A 14,616-nucleotide genomic window follows, 5' to 3' on the forward strand; every position below is an offset into this window, starting at 1 on the left:
GCCCTTGACCTCCACGCTCTGCCCTTGGCCTCCTTGCTCCACCCTTGACCTCCATGCTCTGCCCTTGACCTCCTTGCTCCGCCCTTGACCATGCTCTGCCCTTGACCTCCTTGCTCCGCCCTGGGCCTCCTTGCTCTTCCCCTGGCCTCCTTGTTCTGTGCCTCCAGCCTGCTGGCATCTCACTGCTCAGCTAGTGGGAGCCATGGGAGTGGCTGTCATTGCTGAGCAGGGCATCAGCAGCACCGTGTGACAGGCTCCTTGGTGTGGAGGGCACGTGGTTAGTGAAGCCCAGCCCAGGAATGCCCATGTCTCTCCATCTGGGATGGGGCCTGGGAAGGGCTCTGGAGCAGGCACTGGAGAAACGGAGAGGTCCAGGGTCCCTGGCCACACTGGGGCCAGACGGGACTCTCCCCAGCTCAGGGGTGTGGGGGAGTCAGATGGACAAAGAAGGGTATGTGTGTGTTATGTGAGGCAGAGGGCCCTGAGCTGGGGTCACAGCAGTGATGGAGACAACCCCAAGCCCTGTCTTTGGGGGGCCCCCGGTACTGGGGTAGAGACAGACATATTCTCATCTAGTGACAGCTCAGGATGGTGATGGGGATACAGGGCAGTGAGGGGGGACGGAGGGGGTGAGAGAAACCCGGGAGGGGGCGACGGGGCCCGTGGAGGTGCCTGACTCAGCCTGGTAGGGGGAGGGAGGGCTTCCTGGAGGAGGGGGCATCTGAGCCAAGACAGAAAGAATGAGGTACAGCAAGCTGGAGGAATTCAGATCAACCTGTGGAGTCTGTGCCTGTGTCCTCTGTCACCACCTTTCTGCGGTGGCTGCTGTCCCCTTCCTTTGCAGTGGCTGAACGTCTACTTTGTGACCAGCCCTGCCTTGGGCAGAAACAGAGCAGCAAGGAGGAGAGGCCGAGGAAGGAACGTGGAGGGAAGCCTGGGGAGCAGGGAAATTTCCACTGGAGTGGGCAGCCCCGTGAGGGCAGGGGTGTGCTCTGCCTTGCTCAGGGCCGCATCCTGGCACCTGGAGTAGCGCCCCGCCCACAGCAGGCACTGCAGGAAGGGAGCACAGAGGAGGGCAGAGAAGCTCTGGAATTGAGATGGGGGCAGGGACCCAGCCCAGGGCTTAGAGGAGCCTTCCAGGAAAGAGCAGGAATGGAGCCAGCCCTGAAGGACAAGAGTGACCCAGAAGACGACTGAGGGAAGAGCATGGCGGGCAGAGGGAACAGCCATGCAGGATGCCCTGAGCAGGGAAGGTCTGATGTGCTGAGTGATCAAAAGGAAGGCTCTGCGAGGTGGAGGAGCAGAGGTGGGCGCCCCACACCACCAGGGCAAGGAGTACAAATGCAAACGCCAAGGCAACAGGGAGCTGCAGGGGAATTTTTTTTTTTTTTTTTGAGATGGAGTCTGGCTCTGTCACCCAGGCTGGAGTGCAGTGGCTTGATCTCAGCTCACTGCAACCTCTGCCTCCTGGGTTCAAGCGATTCTCCTGCCTCAGCTTCCTGAGTAGCTGGGATTACAGGCACCCACCACCATGTCCAGCTAATTTTTGTATCTTTAGTAGAGACGGGGTTTCACCACGTTGGCCAGGCTGGTCTCGAACTCCTGACCTCAAGTGATCTGCCTGCCTCGGCCTCCCAAAGTGCTGGGAGGCATGAGCCACTGTGCCCAGTCTGCGGGGGAATTTTAACGGGGGAGACAGACCACCCTTCATAAAAGTCGCAGAGTCTCCTCCACCCCATCCCCCACAGCTCACAAGAGGCTCTGTACAGATGGCACAGGCAGGCACAGCCCCTCAGCTGAGACCCTTGGGGTAACACATGCCCCTGAATTTGAGATGTGCTTGGATTTGAGAGAGTAAGTGTGCAGATGCTGTGTACAATGTAACACACCCAGAAAGGTCAGGGGCACCCCACACGCAGTGGCACGCCAGCGCTCTGCCCCAAGCTCCTCATCGCTAGTACTAAGTAGGGGGACTATGGACCCTAAACAGCCTCATGTCCCTCCAGACCAGGTTTGCCACCCAGTGCGCATGGTGCAAACTTACGTACTGTCTTTCAGTTGTGGGGGGCTTAGGGGGTGGATAAGGGGTCACAGGGTGCATCTGGGGCATGGCCAACCCCAGCTGGCTCGTGGCTTTTGATGGGGGTGGTGTGCGCAGTACCTGTTTAAGGGGAATGCTTGGTAAATATTTGCTGGGTGATTAAGGAGTGGACAAGTCACACCATGCACCGTCCCCAAGTGTGGCAAACATAGGGGGAGTCAGGGAAGCAAATAAAATGCTCATGAAGCAAACCGCTTGGTGCTGGAACGGGTGGGAGGGTTGGGGGGTGCTGGGGCAGCAGCTAGGCAGCCCCATTCCCCAGGCCTGTACCCTGAGGGTGGACTTCCTCTCTGGTCTCAGGTGACTCCAATTCTTGGGTGCTCCTGACTCCCAGGTGACCCTCTGATGCTTGGCCAACAATCCTTGCTCCTTGGGTGACACCTGGTGCCCCACCATTAGGCCCTCCGAAGTTCCTGCGAATCCCATTCCTCCGAGATGGCCCCGACACTGATGACCTCTAGCCTTTGACCTCCAGGTGAGCCCCTGCTCAGGCATCCCCACCTCCCAACCTTGGGGTAAATACCGCGCCAGTCCCAGGGGGCCCGGGCTCACATTTCTTCTCGGGGAAGCCACTGCCAGTGGCAGGAGTGGTGCCGGGGCCGCCGGGCGGGTGGGGGTGCTGGTGCTGGCGGCGTGCAGGCAGCGTGCTGGACGGGAAGGCGCAGGTGCTGGTGAAGAGCACGTCGCTGGGGAGCCCTGGCTCTAGGCCGGCGGGGCTGGCGAAGCTGGGCTCCCGGCGCCCGCTGCACAGGCTCTCGTCCGACAGTGTGCGCTGCAGGCCCTTCTGCGGTGACTGCTGTGGGGGTGGGTGGGATGTTGGGGGAGGTCATGGACTGGCTCGTAGCCAGGGTTCTCAGAGGCATCTTCCCCTCCAGGACATCGGTGGCGAGTCCTTACCGACCCAGCATCCATTCCTGCCTGATTTTTCTTTCTTTTTTTTTTTTTTTTTGAGACGGAGTCTCGCTCTGTCCCCCAGGCTGGAGTGCAATGGCCGGATCTCAGCTCACTGCAAGCTCCGCCTCCCGGGTTTACGCCATTCTCCTGCCTCAGCCTCCCGAGTACTGGGACTACAGGCGCCCGCTACCTCGCCCGGCTAGTTTTTTGTATTTTTTAGTAGAGACGGGGTTTCACTGCGTTAGCCAGGATGGTCTCGATCTCCTGACCTCGCGATCCGCCCGTCTCGGCCTCCCAAAGTGCTGGGATTCTTTCTTTTTTTTTTTTAGAGACAGGGTCTCACTCTGTCACCCAAGCTGGAGTGTAATGGGGTGATCTCAGCTTACTACAACCTCGACCTCCTGGGCTTCAGCGATCCTCCTATCTCAGCTTCCCAGGTAAGTAGCTGGGACCACAGGTGTGTGCCACCACACTTGGCTAATTTTTAGATTTTTTTATAGAGATGGGGGTCTCATTATACTGCCCAGGCTGGTCTTAAAACTCCTGGGCTCAAGTGATCCTCTCACCTTGGCCACCCAAAGTATTGGGATTACAGGTGTGAGCCACCACCTCGGCCTTCTGCCTCCTTTCTGACCAAAGCGCTCCCATTTCCCCCTGGGGACTCCCGCTCTCCAACCCCACCCTCCAGCTCTGGGTAAGGGCTGGTGATCAAAGCCTGACGGGTTGGGGAAGGTGGTGGGAGGCAAGCTGGACCCACAAGAGTCAGTGCTGGGACCCCACTGGGCAGTGCTGGGCTGATGTGCTCTTCCCCCAGCTGTGGCTGGTGGGACCCAAACCTGGGGAGGCTGGGGTCCACCTCGGCTCCCACAAAACAGCTCCTGCCTGGCAGTGAGGATGAGCAGGGCAGGCCTGGCTGGGAGGGGAAGGGAAGCAGGTGCCATGGAGGTTCCCTGGCGCCCACTGTTCTTTCCACCCCCGTCCCTGAGTAACAAGAGCCTGAACTTCCCCTGGGAGCCCCTGCTCCACTCAGTCCCTGTGGTTTGGGCGGATGTGGCTGTTTCTATCCTGGGCTGGAGGAGGAGGGCACGAGGCCCAGGTCCCTCCAGTTGTACGAGGTTCTCGGTATGGGGTAGATTCCTGTGTGCCTGCCTGGGCTCATCCTGAGATTCCATCCCAGACTAATGCACTGCCCTCACTCCCAGCCACGAGCCCACACCCCTCAACAGGACTGGCAGATGCTGAAAGCTGGGGGCACGATGGGACCGCGGGGAGCACAGTCCTTCTCCCTGCCCACCCGGATCTGAGATCCCACTGGAAGCTGGGGGTTGGGAGCTGGGGATGGGGCGCTACGTACTCCTGCGTCTCTCTCCTGCTCTGGCCCCAGGTTGTCCATGATGATGAGTTTCTTCAGGTCATCCTCGATGGTGGATTTGTAGTTCTTACGTGGCGACCGGAGGTCTCGGAGGGATGCCCTCAACCTCGGTTGTCCAAAGACGTTTTTGGTGTTCGTGTCCACCTGCCTGGAATGAGAGCGTCAGGGTCAGAGGGGTGCCAGGGAGGCTCAAGCCACTTTTCTTTTTTTTTTTTTTTTTTCGAGGCCGAGTCTCGCTCTGTGGTCCAGGCTGTAGTGCAGTGGCCGGATCTCAGCTCACTGCAAGCTCCACCTCCCGGGTTTATGCCATCCTCCTGCCTCAGCCTCCCGAGTAGCTGGGACTACAGGCGCCCGCCACCTCGCCCGGCTAGTTTTCTGTATTTTTTAGTAGAGACGGGGTTTCACCGGGTTAGCCAGGATGGTCTCGATCTCCTGACCTCGTGATCCGCCTGTCTCGGCCTCCCAAAGTGCTGGGATTACAGGCTTGAGCCACCGCACCCGGCTCAAGCCACTTTTCAAAGCTGTTAGGATTCAAGAGGGCCGGCTCCCACGGGACGCATGGCCACAGCCTTCTCTCCTTCACCCAGCGAACGTGTGGCAGAGAGGGGCTTGGATCCATTCCCTTCTTCCACAAACGTTTCCTGGGAACCACACAGAGCCTGCTGTGCTGTCCTGTCCCAGGTGCCGGGGACACGGCCGTGAGCACCGAGTTGGCAGCCAGTGGGGGAGGCCCACGCTGAACACATGCACAGAGACGGAGCCCCTGTGTGAGGGGAGAAGCTTTTTTTTTTTTTGCTTGAGACAGAGTTTTCCCTGTCGCCTAGGCTGGAGTGCCGTGATCTCAGCTCACTGAAACCTCTGACTCCTGGGTTCAAGCTATTCTCCTGCCTCAGCCTCCAGAGTAGCAGGGATTACAGGCATCCGCCACCACGTCCAGTTAATTTTTGTACTTTTAGTAGAGACGGGGTTTCTCCATGTTGGTCAGGCTGGTCTCGAACTCCTGACCTCAGGTGATCCCCCGGCCTCGGCCTCCCAAAGTGCTGGGATTACAGGCGTGAGCCACCGTGACCAGACCTGCGTCTTTGCCTATTGTCAGTCTACCCAGCAGAATGTGAACCATACCAGAGCAAGGCCTGGGTTTCCCTTGGAACATATATGTAGTCACTTGTGTGTGGGTGGCGGGGGATTTCTTTTTTTTTTTTTTTGAGTCAGAGCCTCCTCTGTCGCCCAGGCTGGAATGCAGTGCTGTGATCACAGCTTGCTGCAGCCTCAACCTCCTGGGCTCGAGTAACCCTCCTACCCCGGCCTCCCAAGTAGCTAGGACTACAGGCGCATGCCACTACACCCAGCTAACTTTTTTGTAAAGATGGGGTCCCACTATGTTGCCCAGGCTGGTCCCAAACTCCTGGGATTACAGGCATGAGCCACTGTGCCCAGCTTATAAATTCATTTGATCCCCACCACTGCCATATGTGTTAAGGACTATTGGTATCCCATCTCAAGGATGAGGCTATTAAGGTACAGAGGAGTTTAGCCACTTGTCCCAAGTCACACAGCCTGTGAGTGAAGGAGTCAGGATTCAAATCAAGGCCGCCAGGCTGCAGAGCCTACCCACGCCACTGCCAAGCTTGACTGTCACGTGTATATCAGAGATGGCAGGAAAAAACACGTATGGTGTGGGGAACAGCCACATTGGATTTAAAAATATGCTTCTGTCTGCAGATAACAATTTCTGGAAGAAATTAGGAACCATGATAACCTCTGGGAGGTAGGAATCTTATTAGGTAGAAAAATAGAACTTTTCCCTTTTATCTGCTATCCTTCTGAACTGTCTGAATTTACTTAAACATAATCATGTGTTATAACAATAAAAATAATAAAAATTAGCTTAATAAAAGCTGATGCCTGGAATTCTTCATTCTGTAATGCAAGAAAGAAAAAGAGTCTTTGAACCTGGGGAAGAAATAAGATGTCTTGGGTTCCTGAGGGTTTTAACGACTAGGTTTCCTTTTTCTCTTTCTCAGCTGCCAGCCTTGGGATTTTAACAAAGGAAGGGCAAGAGCAGGGCCAGATTTCTTCCCTGTCAGGTCATATTCCTCCCCAGATTGGAATTCCAGGTCTAGGGTAATGCTGGGTCTGTCAATATCACGGAAGTATATTCTCTAGGCAAATTAAAAGCTTTAGATCCAAAATAGAGAAACAGAGAGAGAGACAAAGAGAAAGAGAGACAGACACAAATCAAAAGGGGACTCTCCCACCCCTTTTGATTTCAACATTTCCCAGAATGCCCTGCACAGGGGAGTGTGACTCTGCAGGGCTCATGGTGCCCATCTCCCGGCAGTGAGGAAGCCGGCCTGGCCTTCAGCACGCCCCCCAGCCAGTGCACTGCCCACAGGCTCCGCTCGAGAGGGGCGTGCTAAGACCTCCCGGAAGCATGAATAAAATGTGCTTGCTCTTTGCACTAGCAGTCCTAGTTCTGGAAACGCGTCCTTCAGAAAGGCTCACATGAGTCCACAGTGCCACGTGTACACGGACACTTCCCAGGGTCCTGCCTGCGGAGCAGACAGCAGCCCCCAGCTGGGAAAGGGCTGGGTCCACCACCCAGAATCACACCCTCCGGAGACGCACGGCAGATCCACATGGTGTGCAGAGGCTCTCCCAGATACGACGTCATGTGGAAAAAGAAGTATGGATAGCGTGAAACCATTTTTAGAAAACACACACACAGCTCAGCTTGGTACACTGGAGTTTACCAAACTTTCCTTTCTAATACTGGATACGTGAGGGATTCACTTTCTTTTTCTTTTTTTTTTGAGACAGGGTCTTGCTCTGTCACCCAGGCTGGAGTGCAGTGGTGCGATCTTGCCTCACTGCAACCTCCGCCTCCCGGGTTCAAGCAATTCCCCTGCCTCAGCTTCCCGAGTAGCTGGGATTACAGGCACCTGCTGCCATGCCTGGCTAATTTTTGTATTTTTAGTAGAGACAAGGTTTCACCATGTTGGCCAGACTGATCTTGAACTCCTGACCTCTGGTGGTCCGCCTGTCTCAGCCTCCCAAAGTGCTGGGATTACAGGCATGGGCCACCACGCCCAGAATGACATCACTTTCTACACACTGATATGGAACTACTGCCAAGAAACTTAGGTCGGGCATGGTGGCTCATGCCTGTAATCCCAGCACTTTCGGAGGCATAAGTGGGAGGATCACTCGAGCCCAGGAGTGTGGAGTGTGAGACCGGCCTGGGTAACACAGTGAGATCTGAGATCTCACCTCCACAAAAAGTGAAAAACTAGGTGGGTGTGGTGGTGTACTCCTACGGGACCAGCTACTGAGACAGGAGACTGCTTGAGCTTGGGAGGTTGAGGCTGCAGTGAGCTATGATGGCGCCACTGCACTCCAGCCTGGGTGACAGAGTCAGAGCCTGTCTCAAAAAAACAAACAAACAAAAAGACTTGAAGAGAAAGAGCAAGTGAGGAAGCAGTTCATATGCAGGAGGTGACCACATTAATAAAACGGGTGCAAGGGAAGCCCTCACAATCGTGTGTGCACTCACATTTGGAACATTTCTGGAAGAATGTAGAAATGAAACAACGGTTGCTTTCGGGGAGGGAGCAGGATGGCTGAGGGCCAGGGAAGGGAGAGAAGCTCTTTCTATTGCAAACCCTTTTGTAGTATTTTGGTTTTTACCTTGGGCATGTTTTACCTTTCAAAACCTCAATGAAGAAAACAGCCTCCAGGTTCTGACTGACGGCACTGGACATCATCTCTGATTTGCCTCTGTTGTGTAAATTTGAATTTTGCGCCTGGCGTGGTGGCTCAACACCTGTAATCCCAGCACTTTGGAGGCCAAGGCAAGTGGATCACTTGAGGTCAGGAGTTCAAGACCAGACTGGCCAACATAGTAAAACCCCTTCTCTACTAAAAATACAAAAATTAGCCAGGCATGGTGGTGGGCGCCTATAGTCCCAGCTACTTGGGAGGCTGAGGCACGAGAATCACTTGTACTGGGAGGCAGAGGCTGCAGTGAACTGTGATCATGCCACTGTGCTCCAGCTTGGGCAACAGAGTGAAACCCTGTCACAAAAATGACAACAAAATATGTTTAATCTAAAATAATTGAGTTAGAAGTGAAGTGACTCAAAAGTGCCTCTCATAATAACAAAGACACTATCTCCAAAATGCTTAGTGAGTTACAGCACATACAAGGGGAATGTATGAACAAAAGTAATAATTCTAAGCTAATATTTTATATATGCAATTTTTTTTTTTTTGAGAAGGAGTCTCGCTCTGTAGCCCAGGCTGGAGTGCAGTGGCCGGATCTCAGCTCACTGCAAGCTCCGCCTCCCGGGTTCACGCCATTCTCCTGCCTCAGCCTCCCGAGTAGCTGGGACTACAGGCACCCGCCACATCGCCCAGCTAGTTTTTTGTATTTTTTTTAGTAGAGACGGGGTTTCACCGTGTTAGCCAGGATGGTCTCGATCTCCTGACCTCGTGATCCGCCCGTCTCGGCCTCCCAAAGCGCTGGTTACAAGCTTGAGCCACCACGCCCGGCCTTTTTTTTTTTTTTTTTTTTGAGACAGTCTCGCTCTGTCACCTAGACTGGAGTGCAGTGGCATGATCTCGGCTCACTGAAACCTCTGCCTCCTGGGTACAAGTGATTTTCCCGCCTCAGCCTCCCAATAATTGGGACTACAGGCACTCGCCATCATACTTGGCTAATTTTTGTATTTTTGTAGAGATGGGGTTTCACTATGTTCGCCAGGCTGGTCTTGAACTCCTGACCTCAGGTGATCCACCCGCCTTGAAAAAAAACCTTTTTCTCTTTTGTCTTTCTTTTGAGAAAGAGTTTTGCTCTTGTTGCCTAGGCTGGAGTGCAATGGCGCAATCTCGGCTCACTGCAACCTCCGCCTCCCGGGTTCAAGCCATTCTCCAGCCTCAGCCTCCCGAGTAGCTGGGATTACAGGCATGCGCCACCACACCCGGTTAATTTTTGTAGTTTTAGTAGAGATGGGGTTTCATCATGTTGGCCAGGCTGGTCTCAAACTCCTGACCTCACGTGATCCACCCATCCCGGCCTCTCAAAGTGCTGGGATTATAGGCATGAGCCACCACGCCTGGCCGAAAAAATTTTTTTATACATATGGTACCTCACCATGTTGTTGCCCAGGTTGGCTTCCAACTTCTAGGCTCAAGCAATTCCCCCGCCTCGGCCTTCCAAAGTGCTGGGAGTACAGGTGTAAGCCACTGCATCTGGTTGTGATTTTTTTTTTTTTTTTTTGAGATAGAGTTTAGCTCTTGTTGCCCAGGCTGGAGTGCAACGGCGTGATCTTGGTTCACTGCAACCTCCATCTCCTGGGTTCAAGCAATTCTCCTGCCTCAGCCTCCCGAGTAGCTGGACACAGGATGTGGAACAGATTACAGGCATGCGCCATCACGCCTGGCTAATTTTGTATTCTTAGTAGAGACGGGGTTTCTCCATGCTGGTCAGGGTGGTCTTGAACTCCCAACCTCAGGTGATCTGCCTGCCTCGGCCTCCCAAAGTGCTGGGATTATAGGCGTGAGCCACCGTACCACAACCGGCTCTGGTTGTGATTTTTAAAATGTATCTGCAACTAAATAAATATTAAAAGGAGCCAAGTGCAGTGGCTCATGACTGTAATCCCAGCACTTTGGGAGGCCGAGGGGGGCGGATTACCTGAGGTCAGGAGTTCGAGACCAGCCTAACATGGTGAAACCTCGTCTCTATTAAAAACACAAAAATTAAGAAGAACAAAACAAAACAAAACAAAAATTAGCCAGGAGTGGTGGTGTGCGCATGTAGTCCCACCTACTTGGGAGGCTGAGGCAGAAGAAGTGCTTGAACCTGGGAGGTGGAGGTTGCAGTGAGCCGAGATTGCGCCACTGCACTCCGGCCTGGGCAACAGAGCGACACTTCGTCTCAAAAATAAATAAATACATAGATAAATAAATAAATATTAAAAGGAACTATGAAGCGATTTCATTTGTGTCCCCCCTGATATTTTATATGTTTAGTTTACACATGTTTACACAAACACACACACATACAAGCCACCTCTGGATTTCGTCACTGGGAAAGCTCTTGCTGTTGCATAGGGTTGTGGTCTCTCCAGGTATATCTTCTGAGCTCCTGCTAAGTGTGTGGTCTGGGTGAGGTTCAGGATGTCTTTGTTCTGGGCCCCGTGGGGGTGACAGAGAGGAAGCAAGCTGCCATGGGAGTGGCATTCGCTGTTCCCTGGGACAGGTGCTGGGGGTGGGCTGAGCCTGGTGTGGGGGTTCAGAGAACTTCTCCAAGAAAGACGTGTCTGTGTTGATACCCAAGGAGTGGTGCTATGGGTTGAACTGGGCCCCCACAAAAAGCTATATTGAAGTCCTAAGCCCCAGCATCTCCAAATGTGACCTCATTTGGAGACAGTCTTTCCAGAGGCAATCAAGTAAATCAGGTAGACCCTAATTCCGTTAGATTGGTGTCCTTACAGAAAGGGGAAATGTGGGCACAGACGCAGGGAGAACGTCATGCGAAGAGGAGGCGGAGACGGGGGTGGTGCATCTACGTGTTGGCACCCACTGGCTGCTAGGAGGGAGGCCAGGAACAGGTTCTCCCTCACCGCCCTTGGAGGGAACCACCCTGTCAACGCCTGGACCTTGGACTTCTGGCCTCCACAACGGTGAGACGGTACATTTCTGTAGTTTAAGCCACTTAGGGTGTGGTACTTTGTTGCGGCTGCCCCAGCAAATTAACATGGGTGGGCAGGAGTGAGCCTAGAGTGGGGGTGTGGGTTGGGGGGTTCATGGCAGAGGAAGCAGTGTGCACGGGTGATTGTTGAGGAGGGTAACAGGGTTCAGCAGGGCCCAACTTGGGGCACACTGAAAAGTGGGGGCCTTATAGTATCTACTTATTGGGTTCGCCGTGAGAATCAAACGAGATCCACGCGTCTTATGTTCAGGATGGAGCATGCCCTGTGTGCCGGGCACGTTACAAGTGCCTTGTGACCAAGATGGCAGAACCTATTTCCCATGGGGGACACAGGATGTGGAACAGAGTACAGCGACACGGAATGACAGCCTGGGCTACTGAAGGCCAGGAGGACCTGTGTGAGGGGGTGGCATTAGAGCGAGTCCTCGTGAGCTGCACCCCACAAGATCTGGAGGGAGCTCACTGCAGGCAGCATTGAGAGCCAGTGCAAAGGCCCTGGGGTGTGCCTCGATGTGGAGAGTGTGAGGAGGAGCAAGAGGCCAGTGTGGCTGGAACAGAGCGAGGAGGGGAGAGTGGATGGGAACGAGGGCAGAGGTGAGGGACAGATCATCCAGGGTCTGAGCGGGAGTTTGGGCAAAGAACACGGTGCCTGGTATAAAACGTGCGTAGTCAGTGTGAGCCTGCATCATTCATCCCGGGAGCATGGGAGGCTGCTGGGGTTTTAAGCAGTTTTAACCATCAGTCTAGTTTTCAGAATCCCCTCTGGCTCTCAGCGTGAGCTCAGCACACCCGCCTGCTGATATCTCCCGGGACACTGTTTCTGTCTCCTGACACGTCTCTCCCTCCAAGCTCTGTGTCATCCCCCGATTTGAATGTCTCCATCTAGGTCATGAAAGATGACACTAAAAAGAACAGGATGGAGGAGGGCAGAGCCCCTCACTCAAGAGACATGAGCCTTGATCCAGGCTTCCTGGGCTCTGATCCAGGCTGCATCTCTCATCAGCTGTGTGACTCTGGGCCTCAGCTGCCTCATCTGTAAAAGGGGGAGGACAGGGGCCAGGCACAGTGGCTCATGCCTGTAATCCCTGCACTTTGGGAGGCTCAGGCGGACAGATCACTTGAGGCCAGGAGTTTGAGACCAGCCTAACATTGTGAAACCCTGTCTCTACTAAAAATACAAAATTAGCCGGGCGTGGTGGCGCACACCTGTAACCCCAGCTACTCGGGAGGCTGAGGCTGGAGAATCACTAGAACCCGAGAGGTAGAGGTGGTAGTGAGCCGAGATAGCACCATTGCACTTCAGCCAGGGCAACAAGAGTGAAACTCTGTCTCAAAAAAAAAACCAAAAAACAAAAAACAAAAACGGCGGTGGGATGGGGGGAGAACAGGTCCACCCCCATGGAGCTGTTGCGGGATCCAGTAAATTCATTTGCATCAAACCACTTAGAATGAACCTAGATGTGGCGAGTGCTCAGGAAATGGTAGCTCCTGTATCCTCCAAGTGAAAAACAAAACTCTTTCTCAACTGCACACCCCTCTCCTCTTTCACTTTAAAGTAAAATGCCCCAAATGAACTGCTCACACAGCTCCTCAATTCTGCCTCACCCTTTTCTCCTGAACCCTCGAAAGACCTCTGGGAGGCTTAACCCTATATAGTCAGTTCTCAGGCTCATCACCCTGGCCTGGGCCCCGCCTCCTCGCCTGAGCTCCGCCTCCCCTGGCCCCGCCTCTGCACCTCCCCGCCTTCCCTGCCCCACCTCCTTCCCCGGTTTCTTACTTTGGCTCAACGCCAAGGGGTTTCAGTCTCAGTCCCACAGTTCTCTATCCACACCCTGCCTTAGGTGCTCTTCCAGCCTCGCAGCTCTAGGCTGATTAATACCCAAAGTTCTCCCTCGAGCTTGACCTCTCCACTGAATTCGGGATTCCCTACTCAAGGGCCTCCCCGACGCCTCCGTCTGGATGTCTCCTGCGAATCTCACACCGAAGCATCCAGGATTGAACTACTGTGCCTTCCCCAAGACTGCTCCCCACTCAAGGCAAGTCTATCCTCCGGGCTTCAAGGCACGGCATCATCCTCAACCCCTCTCTTTCTCTCACACCACATCCACTCTACCAGCAAGCCCGGTCTGCTCCATTTCAGATAATCTATCCGGAACCGCCCTCTTCTCACCCTCTCCGCCCCCCACCCTGCTCCCGCCCCCTCGTCTCCGCCTGGACCACGACAGCAGCTCCTCCCTGCTCCTCGCAGGCTGCTCCCCACACGCAGCCACAGAGATCCTGGAACGCCCAATTTAGATCCTGCCCCATCTCTGCTCCATGCCCTCCCGTGGCTCCATGTCACTCAGGGCAAACACCAAGCCCCTTCCACGTGGCCTGCAAGACCCTCCGCGTTCTGTCCCCATCCCTCCCTGACCTCATGTCCCCACACCCTCCCCTGGCCCAAACTGTTCCAGCCACCCCAGCCTGCCCGCAGGCAACCGTGTCACTCACTGCCTCCGGACCTTTGCAGCTGCTACTCCTGTCTGGAATGTTCCTCACCCAGATGCGGCACAGGGCTAACCGCCATGGACCTACTGCGTGCTTCTCTATTCATTCCATTTACTGTTGGTCACCCCAGTTGGAATGCCAGCTCCCTAAGAAGGGTTCCCGCCTGTCCTGTTCGCAACTGCAGCCCCAGTGTGTACACCGGCTCACAGTCATCTGTACAACCACAGCATGTGGCATCACCCTCTTTCCGCCCCCGAGACGCCCTGGTGTGGATCTGGCAAGCGCCTTGCTGGACGTCCAGGCACTTACTTCTTTGGGTCACTGAAGGGGAGTGGCCGTGGTGGGGGCTCCTCAGTTCTCTTCCACCCTGTTGGGTGCTTATTGCGCACAGGCTGCTTGGAGAAGAAGGACTTGGGGACGGAGGCGGAGAGCTGGAAGGGGCTGGGCTGGGCCAGCTGGGAGGGCCGAGGAGTCTCTGCACTGGCAGTTTTGTAAACCTGAGCGGGGTAGCCAACCCTCGAGCCCATGTCACTGCAAAACAAAAATGAGAGAGATAAAAAAACCAAATCCATTCCACATTTGGCAAGACAGCGCTATTGAAGTTTACTCCTGGGAATCAAAAAGGTTCATTTGCACAAGAGAGACACAAATATATTACCACTGTGGAAAATTCCAACAATACAGACGCCTATCTGTAGAAAAGGCAAGGTTGCCTGCACAGCACCCAATCCCACCCGAGGATGGCCTTCTAGCACATTTGGTTCCTCTATGGGAATCTGAAAAATTCACTCCAGTCTCCTTGGTACAACCTATGCAGCTAAAGGTGGGGATCCCACCTCCTGCTCATCTCTAGAGGGAACTATGGCTTATAGTTTGCGCTTTTTCGTTCCTAACTTTTCTCTCTCTTTTTTTTTCGAGACAGGGTCTCACTCTGTCACCCAGGCTGGAATGCAGTGGCGCGATCTCAGCTCACCGCAGGCTCGACCTCCCAGCCTCAAGTGATCATCCCACCTCAGCCTCTGAGTAGCTGCGACTACCGGCATGCAC

General features: G+C 54.4%; 1 protein-coding gene across 5 annotated transcripts in view; it reads right to left on the reverse strand.

The window, feature by feature from the left end:
• Window positions 1–14,616, reverse strand: part of SIPA1L3 (signal induced proliferation associated 1 like 3) — a 308,537-nt gene that overhangs the window by 12,551 nt on the left and 281,370 nt on the right. For 3 of the 5 annotated variants that reach the window (XM_017952902.3, XM_031659500.1, XM_031659501.1), the window contains 3 exons: window positions 13,879–14,100; window positions 4,350–4,515; window positions 2,654–2,897 (listed from right to left, as the gene is read on the reverse strand). In XM_017952902.3, the coding sequence (XP_017808391.2) occupies window positions 2,654–2,897; window positions 4,350–4,515; window positions 13,879–14,100 (632 nt within the window). Of the gene's footprint in view, window positions 1–1,572; window positions 2,898–4,349; window positions 4,516–13,878; window positions 14,101–14,616 lie in introns of those variants that run through there. The other 2 variants (XM_021931056.2, XM_031659502.1) reach the window with 2 other exon arrangements.

This window comes from Papio anubis, chromosome 20 (assembly GCF_008728515.1).
Source record: "Papio anubis isolate 15944 chromosome 20, Panubis1.0, whole genome shotgun sequence".
Lineage (NCBI taxonomy): Eukaryota > Metazoa > Chordata > Mammalia > Primates > Cercopithecidae > Papio > Papio anubis.